The sequence below is a fragment of the Leptopilina boulardi genome, unplaced genomic scaffold (genome assembly GCF_019393585.1).
Source record: "Leptopilina boulardi isolate dan_hultmark-lab unplaced genomic scaffold, ZJU_Lbou_2.1 LbouV2_328, whole genome shotgun sequence".
Lineage (NCBI taxonomy): Eukaryota > Metazoa > Arthropoda > Insecta > Hymenoptera > Figitidae > Leptopilina > Leptopilina boulardi.
In genome coordinates this window covers 891,124-907,979 of record NW_026137894.1, presented here as the reverse complement: position 1 = coordinate 907,979, position 16,856 = coordinate 891,124, and the positions used below count along the sequence as shown (strand labels likewise).

Genomic DNA, 16,856 nt, shown 5'->3' with positions numbered 1-16,856 from the left:
ACTAAAATATTATTTTCTATTACTTATATAAATAAATTGTTTTCACTATATTTTTTATATTAGTCAACTAACCTGACCATCGCCACAAGGAGAACCTTCAGCTGCTGGTCTATAAGCCACACAGTAACCTGAGCCAGCGTCGAAGCAAAATAGCTGAGCACAAACACGATCGTCTTTCTAAAATAAGAAATAATAATTACTGTTTTCTATTTTAATTTTTAATTATTACTAATCACTAAAAAAAAACAGTGAAATTTCAAGAAATTATTTACAAATGAAATCTGTTACTGATTTTAGTTGTATATAAATTAATTTGATTCAATGATGATGAGTGTTCTTGAAAAAGACAAAATTGTTTGGAAAAAAAAAATTGTACTCATTTTTATAGACCTGTTTATTATTACTTTTGCGCCTGACGTTTGACATTTATTACAGTTATTATCCTCTCATTGGAAGAAAAAAAAAAATTTTGTGCAATGAACTCTCAAAGCAAGTTTCTCTCTCAGGGTCAAGAAATGAAAGTGAAAAGGACGAATTATTAAAATTTCTTACAAAGCAAGCGCTCGTTCCACGATCCTTTCGACATTGTGCATCAAGCGATAATAATTTTCCTGGCAATACTCTTGGCAGTGCTTCATCTTCGTGTGGCGCATTATACAGGCAAGTCGCTGTATCTCCACTGGAAAAAAAAAGAAAATAATATCATTCAAAACACGTTACAATTTATTTCTCATTAAGTTACATTGTCTTTTTTATTTTTTACAAACGATCGCAAAAAAAGCTACTTGTAATTTTCTGTTTTAATATATTATGGGCAATTCTCCAAAAAGAGAGAATTTTCATGTTTTTGTACTGTATCATCTAAATATATCTTATCAATGAATTATTTGCTTTAGGCAAAAAAAACATCATTTAAAAATCCCTTAATTATAATACTTTATAAAAAAAACTATAATTTTTAACCGGACTAATTTATGCTGCAAATTTTTTTTTTGAAAAAATATTAATTAAGATTAAAATTACTAAAATGACCAATTTTAAGTTCAAAAATGACATTTACGTGTAATTAAAAATAAACAATTCTACAAAACCAGAACAGAAAAAAATTCTTACAATTTTCAGAATTTTTAAGGACATGCGTGATTGTTGTGCTTTCACATATAAATATTCTCCTCAAAGTTTTCTTGCAAAATAATTAATAGATTGAGCTAAAATTTTATTCAGAACATTAAAAATAATACAAAGCATCGCTATTATATGCCAAAGTATTAATAATAAAAAAAAATTATTTTTAAAAAATTGCATATTTGAGAAAAATTTAATATGGCGGCAATACGATTTTAGTTATTTTTTCAAATATGCAATTATTTAATAATAACGAAATATTAATATACCCTGGCACGATAACAACAAATTCTTATATTAATATTATGTTTAAGTTCTCTACAAAATTTTAGCTGAAATTATCAAATATATTTTGCGAGAAAACTTGCGAAGAATTTTTATATGTAAAATTACAAGTCACATATGGACCTTAATAATAAATTATACAAAATAATTTAAATTCAAAAAACAATTTTTTAATCCACATTTATATTCAAAAATTATTATTTTTCAAAAACAAATTTTGAACTGAATCGTACTGCCGTGCAATACTGAAAAACCGTAACTTTATTTTTCCAATAGGTTATGTTGACCATTACAATTTTTCCTTTTGCAAGAATATAGAAATTGAAATTATGAAAAATTTCATCCATTTCAGGTAGAAATAATTATTTCTACCTTAACAAAACAAAATTTGATCGAAATTTTAATCTCATTATTTTTATAGAAGTGAAAATGTAATGGTCAACATAACCTAATTCAAAAATAAAGTTACGGTCTTTCAGCTTTGCACGGCAGCGTACCAGTCCATCATAAAAACACAGAAAATTAAAAGGGATTAAAATAAGCTGCAACGCTTATTATTTTAATCCAATTTTGCTTATTTTAATCCTTTTTGGTATTAAAATAAGCAAAATTGGATTAAAATAATAAGCGTTGCAGCTTATATTAATGCCTTTTAATTTGCTGTGAAAGAAAAAATTAAAACAATTACGAATAATTCAAAATTTTTGGAAATTATTCAATTTTAAAATTCAAAAAAATATTTTTTTAATCCAAAAACATTCAAAAAATATTGTACTTCAAATAGTTTGTTCTAAATCGTCTAATTGAGAACAAAAAGAAACAATTTAAAAAATTACGAAAAATTAACATTTTTTGAAAATTATTAAATTTTAAAATTAAAAAAAAAATGTTATCGAAAAATATCTAAAAATTATTTTTTTAAAAAAACTAATTTTGTACTAAATTGCATTTGTTTAGAAGAAAAAAAATTCTATTGTAACATTTTTGAAAACTTCAAAAATATTTTTAATTAATTTCATTTTAAAATCTAAATAGGTAGGTACATCTTTTTTTAACCTGAAATATTCGAAAATTAAATTTTTCGTAATTGTTTTAAATGTATCTTTTTGTACTCGACTACCACAATTAAGCACAAAATTTTGTTGAGAAAAACAATAATAATTTTTGAATATTTTTCAATAATTTTTTCTTTTTTAATTTTAAAATTGAATAATTTAAAAAAATTTAATTTTTCGTCTTTTAAATTGTTTCTTTATGTTTTGGTCTAGACAATTCGGTAAAAAAGTTTTTTTGAAAAAATAATTTTCAAATATTTCTGAGGAAAAAATATTTTTTAATTTTAAAATGTATTTATTTAAAAATTTAAATTTTCGTAACTGTTTTAATTGTTCCTTTTTTGTGCTGGACTAACACAATTCAATACAAAATTTATTTTTTAAAAATATTAATAGCTGGTTTATAAAACCTATTTTTGAAATTAAAAAGTAAATTTTATTATTCTGACCTATTCTGGATCCTTTTCGAAAATCGTTTTCCTACAATTTCCGGAATAATCAGAAGTGATGCATCCGAATTTAATCAGAAATTTTAACAAAGTAATTTTTAACCAGTTTTTAAATATGAGGATTTTAAGTGTCAAAAAAATTAACATTATATATATGAAAAGTAAACAATAATATTTGTATTATCAATTATTATTTGCAAATATGAACGCGTGAACAAAAAAAAAATAAGTAGAATTATTGTGTAATAAATAAAAGAATCACTAATTGTGCAACATATACTTGCTATATGCTTCGCGAAATAAGCAAGAAACAAATTGTTGTGTACGGTAACTTTTTTTTGTTGTTGTACACATATATTGCATATTTATATATAAAAGTTTCTACTTTATACAAATACGTACTTCAAAAAATGATGGAAAGACGATACGCTGCAATGGGACCACTTAAATCCCTTTTCAGTATGCCTGAGGTCACTCATGATGTAACCGTCTTCCCAGCGGCATTTTTCTGCTCCAGGTCCACCAAGGTAACTTGGTGGTGGCGAACCATCATGCACGGCTCCTAATCTGAATAAAAAAATTAAATCCTCCTTTATATATATATTACTTTCCCTTTATAAAACTTATGCAATCTATTACTTTTCTGTTTGTTGAATTTTGCAAACCAATGTATGTATTTACATTTTAGAAAAAAAATTTATAATAAAAAGTTATTACCGAATCAATTAATTCTACGCGAATTTGTAAATAAGAGAAAAATTATATAAATAATTGAAATTTTCTTTTAGCAAATAAAGTATTAATTAGAATGTAATAAAACAAAATTATTAAAATTTTTTAAGTGTATTTAGCTATGTAACATAACCCAGGCCTCGGATTATACGACTTTTTCCGACTTTTTTTTGACTTATTTTAATAAAATGCAACTTTTTCGATTTTTAAAAAATTATTTAACATTTTTTTAACAAAATTTTTAAACAAAATACGTCTTTAACAAATTTTTAACTAAAATTCGTCACTAAATTAATTATTTTTAATAATTTTAATGAAATTCTTCACAAATTCAATTATCTTAAACTATTTTTCAATAAAAATTTGTATTAAATTTAATAATTATTTATAATTTAAAAAAAAAATTTATCAAATAAAATTATCAAAAAATTTTAATTCAAAATCACTTGAAATTTAATTATTTGCAAAAATTTCAATAATTTTTCATGATTTTTATAATATTCTTGGAAAATTCAATTATCTAAAAGCATTTTTTAATTAAATACTTTTGGAATTCAATTTTTTTATATGATTTCAAATAAATTCTTCATCAACAGAAATCACTAAAAATTTCTCTTATTATAATTATTATCTGAAATTTAACACAATCTTTTGAAATTCAATTATTTTCAAAAATTTCAATTTAAAAGCTTTTAAAATTTAATTATTTCTAAAATTTTCTATCTAAAATTTTTTGAAATTTAATAATTTCAAAAGTCTTCGAATTATTTTAGTTTTGTCTACAATTTCTAATTAATTTTTCAGTAAACAGAAATTACCAAAAAAAATTTTAATTGAAAATGACTTAAAGTTCAATTAATTTCAAAAGTCAAAATTGTAAAACTTTGAAAATTCAATTACTTTTTAAAAATTTTATCTAAAATTATTTGATAAATTATTCTTAGTTCTGTAAAATTTAATTATTGTCTGAAAATTAACAAAATCTTTGGAAATTCAATTATTTCTAAAAATTTCAACTTTAACTCTTCCAAAAGTATTATTTAAAAAAAAAATTTTTTATTTAATAATCTGTAAAACTTAATTAATTATTGCCTGAAATTTTTTTGACCATCAAAACTAAAAACTATGATAAAATTTTAAATTCGATTAAATTTATTAAATCAGACTTCAAAAAATCATAAAAATGTAACTTTAAGAATTTTTTCTGGAAATTTGTTCTATTTAAATAAAATTTGTGAAAACTTATTTTATAATTAGTTCGATTTTAAAATATTAGAAAATAAATTTTGATAATATTCATTATAGAATAATTTTCATTTACAGAATTAATAAAATGAAAAAGTAAAATATTAGTAAAGTAAAATATTGATTAACCAATTAAATTTTGTTAAAATAAAAAAAAATAGACTTTTTCGCCTTTTTTTGTACCTTAAAGTCGATCTGAGGCCTCAAACTAAAAAATGATTTTTCAGAGAACGAAAAATATATTTAAAATTTATTACATCAATTTTTGAAAGATTTTAGTTTTACAGTTTTAAAAAAAAATTTCGAGTCAAAATTTATTGCCAAATAATAAATATTTAACATTTTTTGTTTTTTTCTTGAAAGTTATGTTATATAACAATCGTAATTTTTATCTCCTTTTTCTCTTTGAAAGATTGTCTACATTTTTGATTTTGTGTTTTTGATAAATAATGATTTTAAAAAAAAATATATAAAAAATTTAATTTAGGTACTTATTTATTAAATTTTAAACAAAATATTGTTAATAAAATCCAACTAACAGAATTATAGAAAATCTTTCAATGAGCAAAATGAGCTATTAAATAAAAATTACAATTGTTCACCAACTTTAAACAAAAAATATAATAAGTGAAATAATTATTATTTAACATGAAATTTTTGGGGAAAATAATTTATTTTCAAAATTCTACAACTAAATCTTTCAAAATTTGATAAAATTAATTTTATTTGTTGTTAAAAACAACTTTTTAGTTTGAGGTTATATTAATGGGCTAAAGAACATTTAATTTTCTTTTGTGTCCAAGAATTAATAATAATCATTCTCTAGTAATTTAGTAAAGGAAGTAACAATTTCCTTATATAAACAATTGTTTTTTTTTTCTATACAAATTGATTGAATTCGTGTGAAAATTCATACAATTGACTATATGGGGCCAATATACTTTCTCTTGTAATACGATGTACCACAATATTCTCTAACAAATCAGTTGTAATATCATAATAACGTGCAATTTTGTTTTCCTGATTCTTGATTGATTCACGTCAAGTCTTCAAAAAGTAAGGTCACTGTCAAATTATACTTGGCGTGAGCAAACATATAATCTTGGCTCATTTTCAGTAAACGATTTACTCTAACAAAAACTATAATGAATTTCTCGCTCTCAACCAAAGGATATATATACATATATAATAAATGCCGACTTTATGGTATAATTCTTTTTAAAAAAATAATTTTTTCTTCTTTTTTTCTATCAATGAAGAAGAGGAAGAGAATGAAAAGATGTGAAAAAGGAAGAAAAAGAAAAAAAAAGTGAATCAGAAAAAGGAAATAAGTTAATGTGTTTTTGGCAAATTAGCAGATATCATCGTTTAAGAGTATTTTCAGGATATTATTATTCGTGGGAAAATAGTTTATTCAATTCATTTACTGGAATCTTTGCAAAAAAAAAGAGAACATTATCTTAGGGTTTTTTCGGGGTCAGTGATTACAAATACGAAGTTAGTTTTAAAAAATTCAAAATGGCTGATTTAATATGGCAGACTTAATGACTTTTCAAAATTTATTTGAATCAAATTATTTTTTTTTCGGTTCAGAAAAAAATGTACGTAGGTCGTTTTAAAAACGTTTTAAATTTTTTTACATTGACTATGTTTTTTTAAGGACGTAAATAATACGAAATTAAAGTTCTCGCATGCGTACCTCACTAAAAAAAATGTTTTTAAATTTGCAATTACGAATAAAGTTTGTAATTTTATTTTGTGAAAAGTTTTTTAAATTGAAAATAAAAAAATTTATTTTTAACTAAACTTATACGGCTACTCCTAACCATTTATGTTGTGTTGGTCCTAACATACCACAAATCTGAAAAATAGTTTTTAACGCAAACAGAACTTTAATAAAAATTAATTTCAATCAATTTTATAAAACTTTAATTATACACTTTTCGAAAAATATTATTTTGAATTACATATTATCTTTTTTTTAAATATGTAATAAAATGAAACCATTTTTCAGTTTTGAGGTTATGTTAGGACTAAATTAAGTCATTAAGGCCAGGTCCAAGTGAGGCAGCGCCATCTACTTTGACCTGGCCTTAAGTATAGACTAAAAATTGAGCGTCTACATGCAATAATCGGTCGAGCACTCGGCTGAACGCTGTAATGCCAGTCAGACGGGTCAAAAAGTAAAAAAAAAAAAGAAAATGAAAATTTTGATTTTTAAAAAATAGTACCATACAGAAAATGAAGAGGCGCATCTTTTTTTCCTTTGAGATTTTTTTATAGGACGAAAATTTAATTTAATAAATCCAAAAAACTGAAAATATTTTTTTCACTATTTTCATTATATTTTTAAACATAAATCGTCGTAACTTCCACAAATATTAATGAAATCGATTAAAATTCGGTATACAAACGCATTAGGGTCTAGAGAACATTGCCGGACATGCTTGCTTATATACGAAAATAAATAAAAAATATGTACGAAAACAAAACACTATCGCCTATTATTCTAGCAGACGAAACTCTCCACGCGGCGACTCGCTAGCGCGCCACCCGCTTTTTCAAAAAACACTTATATTTTTGAAAGTTGTGAATGAATTGACTCGAAAATTTCCAAAAAACTTCTTTATATATTAATAAACAAATGTCTCACTGGAAGTTCTTTCAACTCGAAAGTTCCTCACAGACTTTTTCTCGGCGAAGGTAAGAAATCGTGATTATCGACACGTCATTAATAATAATAATAATTTATTGAATAATTAATGATTATAAATTTTTTTATTAATTTATCGTATTCTCTAGACCCTAATGCGTTTGTATACCGAATTTTAATCGATTTCATTAATATTTGTGGAAGTTACGACGATTTATGTTTAAAAATATAATGAAAATAGTGAAAAAAATATTTTCAGTTTTTTGGATTTATTAAATTAAATTTTCGTCCTATAAAAAAATCTCAAAGGAAAAAAAGATGCGCCTCTTCATTTTCTGCATGGTACTATTTTTTAAAAATCAAAATTTTCATTTTCTTTTTTTTTTACTTTTTGACCCGTCTGACTGGCATTACAGCGTTCAGCCGAGCGCTCGACCGATTATTGCATGTAGACGCTCAATTGTTTTTTTATTTTCAATTTAAAAAAAATTTTCATAAAATGAAATTAGAAACTTTATTCGTAATTGCAAATTTAAAAACTTTTTTTTGGACTTGAGAGAATTATGAAACTGAAAAAAATGTATCAAATAAATATTTATTTTTATCAAATAATTTTTATTTGAATTAAATAAATATTTGAGGAGAATTCTCAAAAAAATACGTTTTTGGAACGTTTTTAAACGTAAATAAAATAAAATTAAAAAAAAAAGTAGTAATAATAATAAAAATTGAAAATACTTACAAGTGACCAACTTCATGTGCAGCAACAATAATTCCACTAAAACCGCCAGTATCCTCGATGATAGCGACAGAATTTACTTTTTCGAGCCGCTTGTTAACGACACAAGCTCCACCAACATACGCGAATCCTGTACAAAAATTCTTGTTAATTATTATATTCATCAAATAATTATAATTTTTAAATTTTTATATATTATCTCGATTGTTAAAATACACTAACTGTATTTCGATACTTAAATCATTATTATTAATAATTCACAATTATTCCTTAATATCCATTTATATATTAATTAAATTAACAGTTAATTTGTAGTTATACTTAAAAAAAAAAACATACTAATAATATTATTACCCTCTTTTATTCAATCATTCAATTTTGTTTTTTTGTTTGTTAAAATAAAATACCAGAGCAATTCTAAAGTTTGCTCTTCCGTTGTATGTTGTTCAAGCCAAAAAAAATAATTTGTTAATTTTTATAGAGTTAATAGTAAAATTAGAATAAATAATAGTAAGTATATAGTAATTGATCACGACGACTTTCAAAGCTTCAATTTATTAATTATTATTTTCCTCAGTCGAAGCGAGCCTAGCCTTTGTAAGCGACATGCATCTAAATAGTGTTAATTTTTAGTTAGACTTGTTTTTTTTTTAAATAGTCTCGGAGAATGAAGAAGACTTTGTCAAATACCGTAAATTTTGAATTTTAATCAAAAACCTAATTATTCTAATTACTTAAAAATATTTTAATTTATTTTAATTTTATTTTTAATTTTGCAATTTTGATTATTTATAACAGAAAAATAAAACACAAAATTATTTAATTTTCAAATAATTAAATTTTTATTTAATGTAAAAAAATAAACATTTTTTGTAAAAAAAAGATGCGATTGAATAAATCGACAATAATAAAAAATTACAAAAAATAAAATTTGTAAAATAAAAAAAATTTTTTATATTAAAAAAAAATAGAAAATTAAAAATTACATGCAAATTTTAAATTATCTGCGATATGTGACAATAGTCCAGAATTATTCTTTGAGTTTAAGGATTTTTTTTTTTATTTTCAAAGACTTACCGACCGCGGTCCATATCAGAAATGCATCCGAAAGAAAAGAAAGTATTTAAATAAGATAGACATTTTAAGTATACAGTTTGGAAAAATTGGAAATAATAAAATAACGCATTTTTATGTATAAAAGGCGAGATGCATCTCAAAATTATTATTTTCAAAAGTCATTGAAAATCATTAATTATTAATTAATAATTAATCATCATTAATTTCTTTTTCATAATCATGAGACGACCTTTATACTCTCTATGACACATTTTTTAAAAATTAATTACACAAAAGAGTGGTTCTTAAAAACAAAAAAATTTCTCACCTATATTTATCGAAAAATATAGTCAGAAAATAATTTATTGTTTTTATCTCTTAAAATTGTTTTCATTCAATAAATTCAATTTTCATGAAATCGATATACTTATCGAAACGAATTATAGAAATCGAAATATAGTTTTTTAAAAAAAAATCATTTTTATAACTATATTACCACTCATTCAAGCGTCACAGAAAGTGAACATTAAAATGTGTGCAGAAGAGAAAAATATGTAGACAGAAATTTCTAAAATTATGAAAATACTGCCAAATTCCCAAAAAAAAAAAAAGAAATGAAAATAATTGCAGTGATGAAAAAAAATCAAGAACGAACAAAAATATTTCCTAATAATTATTTTTAGTCACAATAATTTTGTTTTTTTTTTACAGCTATAGAATAAAAAGTTGATAATTTCGCATTTGTGCAGCGAAAATCAGAAATAAAGGTCGAGAAATTGAAAAAAAAGAAGAAAAATTAACACAATTATTTTGTGCCAATGAAAAAAAAGTAAAAGAATGTAGAATGTGAGAAAAAAACTTATAATGTTTTTCGTTATTCACAATGCATTATTATATTGAAAATCCTGACCAAATGAGTGATTCCTCGTTGTAGGTGGTTGAGAGAAAAAAAGTGAGAAAATTGTGAAAACAAAAACCCCCTTAAAAGAGAAATAAAGAACAACCCGTACAGAAGAATAAGAAGAAGAAGACGTTTTCCACCATTTTTTTTTTTTTTGTAAATATTTCACTTCCAATAATAAATGTTGCTCATGGATATATGTAATAAAAAAATAAAACATTTTTGTACAAAAATTAAAACACAAAAAAATTAAGAAAAATTTTTTTGTAAAAAAAAATATTAATTTCTAATTAAATATTTTTTTAAAAATATTTAATTAATTTAATTTTTTCTCCCTCGAAAATAAACTAAAAAAATTGACTCAATCTGAACATTGAATCTTAAGAACCTGGACTCAATTTTCGAAGCGTTATATAAATAAATTTTATTTGCAATAAAAATATTATATTTTATTTAGAATTTTATTTAAAAAAAATATAATATCAACTTGAGTCTTGTTTAAAAATGATTTCACTCAATTAAGAAAATAAAATATTATTATAATGAAGAAAATAAATATTTAATACTAATAATACCAATAATACAAATAATAATAATAAAAATAATTATAATAATTAATTAAATAATAACAAATAAAATAAACAATATTTGATTTTCGAATAAGATAATAAAATTTATATTTTAGATAAAAAGGGGAATTTTTTATGTTAACAAGTGTAACAACTGTGTAACGAGAAAATCAAGCAACAGCGCCACTAAAAAAATGGCGCGAAATTTAAAAAAAACTCAAAAGTAATTTCTCTTAGCAAATTAATAAAATTTAAATATAATTAAATAAATAAAAAAACCAATTATTTAAATAATTAAATGTCAATAATAATAATAATTAATAATAAATAAAATAAATAAGAAATATTTAATTTTCGAATAAGATGATAAGATTTATATCTTAGACAAAAAGGGTAATTTTTCAGATTAGCAAGTATAACAACTGTGTAACAAGAAAATATAAGCAATAGCGCCGCCAAGTGGCGCGAAATTTAAAAAAGTTTTTCGACATTTCTCTTAGCAGATGAATAAAATTTATACATAATTAAATAAATTAAAAAAACATAAATTATTAAAATAATTAAATAATAATAATAATAATAATTAGCATGAAAAATACAATAAATAACTCAACTTGACATACAGAAAAACTAAGTCCAGGTTCAAAAATTAAAAAAATTCAGGTGCAATATATATTTTTTTGTTTGCTTTTATACTTTTTTTTTTGTATGAGAAACGTACCTGCAGTTCCTCTATTGCACACGTCATTCGCATATTGCCTCCTGCACATATCTAATCTGCAACGCAATAACAAAAAAATCTTTTATCATCGTTAATTAATGGACGATGACGTATGCTCCACGTCACGAGACAAGATTTCGACATAAATATCAACACTCTGATGTTTTAGAGAATTAATGTATAATATAATAAATATAATCAAGATACTGAAAAACACATAAAAAGAAAAAAAAATATTGTCAGCCCTATGGAAATTTTATTAAATTCATAAAAATGTTATTAAATCAAGAAACGACATGTTTACACGAATCGTTTTATGAGCCGCTGGTCGCAGTCCACCTCAATTCTGGGAAGTTAGAACGTTAATAAAAAAAAAAAATTTATATTATATTGTTTACATTTGTAACACATACATAATAATCGTCTAATAATAAAAAAAAAGAAAAAAAAAAGAAATAACAGCCAAGCAAATACTTCCTAGAAGCTTTCTTATATAGTGCATGCAGACAAGCCAAACACAAATACAATATTTAATGGAAAAAAAAAGAAAAAAAAGTACATTTAACAATATTATAATTAATATTAATATACCCATTAAATAAAAAAAATTTCATTTTATATTTTATCTCCCCAAAAAAACGAAATAATTTTTTCGTCAATATTCAACTGATTTACATATATATTATTTATTTCTACATCATGCTATGGTAAAATCTCAAATCTCGATGATAATTATTATTAATTTATTATTTTATTTTAATAAATGTCATAATTTTTTTTTTTTTTAATATTTATTTTAATTTTTCTTCGAGATTTGTGATCGATTTCTGATAAAAAAATTTTCATCCAAAGCGCAGCCTCTGTTAGAAAAATTTTTGTTAAGTTCCTTTCTCGATTAAAATAAAAAATCTATAAAATTCATAATTGTTAATAATAATTTTTAATTAATTAATAATAATCAATTTTTTTTGAATTTTGAAATAAATAAAAATATTAAATTAAATTTTTACTAATATTAAATTATTAATAAAAAAAAAAAATAATAAAAATACCAGGAGCATAATATTCGAGAAAGGAAATTAATTTGTTTCTAAATGAAATTAAAATTATCAATTACCCGTTTAGATTTATAAACAAACGTGAATTTAACGTCAACGTTAATAAATAATTTGGGATTACACGTATCTCGACAAGCACAAAACATACCTATATATAGAAAATTAATAAAAATGCATTATCAGTGTATAATAAACCATACCGGCAGTTCCCTTAGTGCAGCGACCGCCTTTCCTACGACGGCACATATCATACCTGTTTGTCGAAATAAAAATTTGACATTGAAAAATTAATTTTATTACCTGATACAAAATAAAAAAAAAAAAAAAATGAAATCTCCCATTATCAAAAGGTAAAAAAAAAATTTTCTCTTTCTAGGAAGTATTTTCAGACAAATTAAAAAGTTATATAAAGTTATAATTTTATAATAAATAAAAAAGAATAAATATAAAATATATTATAAATATTTTATATTTATATAACATTCAGTCGGTACTAATTTTAGTTGTTCTATTTTTTTTCTAGAAATTTTTTCTAATTATATTCTTTTAGAGGATAAATATGTAGATTTTTTTTGCAATTTGAAAATCGTCCCCCTTTTTATTATATTTAAAATAACCTTAAGAAAAGACACTCTTACTTTGTGACGGCAACAGCGATGTCGTAGACCGGAAGTCTCCTTTCGCGGAAAAGATATTTGCCCATATCCGTTAAGGCAGCTGCGGAATCGATGGCATCGCGTCCAACGCGATTTCGTTCCAAATAAGGTGTCGCGTCCCTGCCCTATAATAGGTGAAAAAAATTATTTGTTATTCAATTATATCATAATCACAGCTGTACAAAAAAAATTTTTTTCAAATTATGTTCAACAAAAAAAAATTCAAAATTTAAAAATCAAATATTTATTTGTCCAAAGTACAAAATTTTCAAACCTTAAAATGTCCATATGTCCCAAAATATAAAATTAAAAAAAAAGTTTTAAACTATTAAAAAAGTTAAGAGTACAAAAATTATTTTAAAAAATAAGATTAAAAAAATATAAGCTGTAGCCGATGGCTTTTTTAAATATATCCAAGAATGTATTTCACATTGTTCTTTCCATCTGAATGTTTATAATATAAAAATCTATCGTAAAAAAGTTCTTTCGACATTTTCCTAAATCCGAAAGATTATTTATGCGAATTCATGCAAAAACGCGATTGTAAAATGAAAAAGTTGAAATGTAATATAACAACTGCGACTTTATTCTCCCGCCATCTGACGGCGACAGGACATAATGAACCTGTCATTATAATACTTTTCTACTTTTCATTTTGCAAGTGCATTTTTGCATAAATTTGCACAATCTTTCGGATTTAGAAAATTTATAAGATAAGGGATCCAATCGAAAAATTTCTATATTCCGTTAACTTCAATCATATATATATATATATATATATATATATATATATATAAAAAACTCATGGCAAATATATTAAATATCAAATTATTTGAATATAGAAATTTTTCACTTGCTGCTGCACTAACATTTTTTCAGTGTGGAAAAAAAAATATTTTGGAAAAATAATAACTGGGGCCCTTCAAAATTTGAACTTTTGTCATCACGGGCAGAAAAATCACATGGCTCCAGAATAAGACAATTATTGCTATCTCAAATTTTTCGCTGATGAAAACAAAAAATAAATAATAAAATTACCCTGAGCTCCATGTCAGAATTAGTTTTTGTTTTGCTGTGAAGACTTTTTCTGATTATGTCAAAAAAAAAAAAAATGACGTAATGGGGTAAAATAGATTTAGATTCAGTGACGTCAAATACATATGTCAGACCCCCCAGGACAGAAAAAAAATTTATTTTTGTGTGCGACTGTGTAATTAATTATATATATATATTTTTTCAAATTTTATATTCTCGACAATCAATTTTTATAAATCCCCTCTCCACGCCCTATTAATATTTCCATAATTATACCTAATTTGGAAATAATATAAACGGCTTCTTATGGAAGACAAAAATTTCCAAAAAAAAAAAAAAAAAATATTCCAATGAATTCTAGATATGGAAAAAAAAGAAATAAACAGAAAATTAATTTTCAATATTTCTTATAAAGCTTTTGAAATAGATACTATATTATATGTATTAGTTAACTTGTAAATTATTCAAAAATTCCGATGAAGTTTTAAGATATATAGCTTAATTTACATCACTAAAAATTTTTTTGATAAATTAACTGAAAAGAGTGATTAGAGTCCGATTAAAAATTTTAACTTCTAAATTATTTGTATTATTATTATTAGTATTATTATTATTAATATTATTATTAATATTATTATTAATATTATTATTAATATTATTATTAATATTATTATTATTATTATTATTAACATTATTAGTAACATTAAGATTATAATAAGAAAAATTTTTTGACGTATTTAAAAATAATGAAATATATAAGAAAAAAATGATGATGAATATGTATTTTAAAGAGGAAATTTTACTCACGCGTGATATTATAATTCCAGCGATGCTGATTCTAATTTTGGGACCTTTTAGTAATTTGTACCTGAGATCCACTCCATTCCAAAATGAAACGAAGTACCGCTTAATTTGCACATTGTCACCGCCGTGCAATCTAAAAGCATATATGATGTTATTTTTTCTCTATCTTTTTTTTTTCTTTTTTCTTCATAAAAAAAAGGAGACACTTAGCAAATGATACTTTTCGACGAAACAATCATATCTATCGAATTCGAGGGAATTCTTTGAATAAAGTACTTATTCTATCAAAAAGAAGGAAACAAAAAAAAAACAAAAATATGTACTTTATTTTTGATGAATGAGTCAATGTTATAAAAGATAAAATGCATTATTTATTAAATTAAACTTTAAAATATACAAAAATTTAATAGAAACATTTAAAATTTATACAAATTTAATATAAAAATTTAATAAAAAAAAAATTTTTAATATATACAATTTTATTATTAAAATTTTAGCTTTAATTGAAGACAAATTAAAAATTTTTTAACAGATTCTAAAGTTATGCATTCATGTTTATGATGAAAATTTAAACAAATTTTTACTTTAAAGAATTTTTAGATATTAAATTTTTATTTGATAGAATTTTTCTTGACACGACTTTTTATTTTTAAAAAATTCTAATTTAACCGAATTTTAATTTAACAGAATTCTCATTTAATAAAATTTTATGTGCTTCGAATTTTTAAATGCTACAATTTTCAATTCACCGAATTTTTATTTGTACAAATTGTTATTTGATATGAATAAATGAAGATTCGGTAAATTAGAAATTTTGTCATTTAAAATTTTGTATCACTTAAAATTCTGTTGAATGCGAATTAATGCTAAATTAAAATTTGGTTAAATTAGATTTTTTTTTTGTTTGAATAAAAAGTTGAGTTAAAAGCAATTCTGTGAAAGAAAAATTCAGTACAAAAAAATTTTGTTAAATAAAAATTTGTTTAAAAAGAAATTTATTCTTTTAAGTGTTAATTCGAAAAATGAGAATTCGTCTAAAAATTAATTATGTCTAATAAAATTCATTAAATTGATAATTCTAATTAATTATTTTTATGGAATAATCATGCGCCTAAAATTGTAATAATAAAAAATTAATTACCTGTAACCATCGTAATCTACTATACAAAGAATTTCAGGATAAATTACATATGGCGCATCACGTTTCGATCTAACGCTGATCGATCTTTTCTTCCTGAATTTCTTTGACAAATGATCTGGCTCCATAAAAGCTATAAAAAAAAACAGAAAATTTTTTTTAATTTTATCCTTTTTTCAAAAACAATAAAATTTCAATATAAAATTATAATAAATAATAATTTTTCATTTTGTATTACATTTCTTATTAAATAATTTATCAGTGGTTAAATTCAAAATAAATAATAAAGGTAAAATAAAGAGTATTGAATCATTTTCCTTTTCAAATATGATACGCAAAAAAAAAAAAATCGCTCTCTTTGAAAAAAATGATTCTTCCAGATTACCAATTCAAAATATCATTAATATTTCATTACCGCTTCTTACTCAGAAAAAAAAATGATTTCACACATAAGATAACCGGAATAAAATTGAATATCAAAGCACCTCATTATATTTAAAGTAGTAAAAGGTCAAAGACCTCAAAATATTTTTTTTAAAATAAAACTTAAATCAGAAAAAGGGCTTAAAATTATTCATTAAAGAACATCATTTTTATTTTCTATTCTATTCTAATAAAAAAAAAAAAATATTAAT

At 22.6% G+C, this 16,856-nt stretch overlaps 1 protein-coding gene across 4 annotated transcripts in view; it reads right to left on the bottom strand.

The window, feature by feature from the left end:
• LOC127285041 (venom metalloproteinase 3-like) overlaps positions 1-16,856 on the bottom strand; it is an 83,771-nt gene that overhangs the window by 7,489 nt on the left and 59,426 nt on the right. For 3 of the 4 annotated variants that reach the window (XM_051310824.1, XM_051310827.1, XM_051310826.1), the window contains 8 exons: positions 16,225-16,354; positions 15,087-15,216; positions 13,227-13,369; positions 11,531-11,586; positions 8,287-8,413; positions 3,317-3,481; positions 553-679; positions 73-177 (listed from right to left, as the gene is read on the bottom strand). In XM_051310824.1, the coding sequence (XP_051166781.1) occupies positions 73-177; positions 553-679; positions 3,317-3,481; positions 8,287-8,413; positions 11,531-11,586; positions 13,227-13,369; positions 15,087-15,216; positions 16,225-16,354 (983 nt within the window). Of the gene's footprint in view, positions 1-72; positions 178-552; positions 680-3,316; positions 3,482-8,286; positions 8,414-11,530; positions 11,587-12,788; positions 12,842-13,226; positions 13,370-15,086; positions 15,217-16,224; positions 16,355-16,856 lie in introns of all 4 variants that reach the window. The other variant, XM_051310825.1, reaches the window with a different exon arrangement.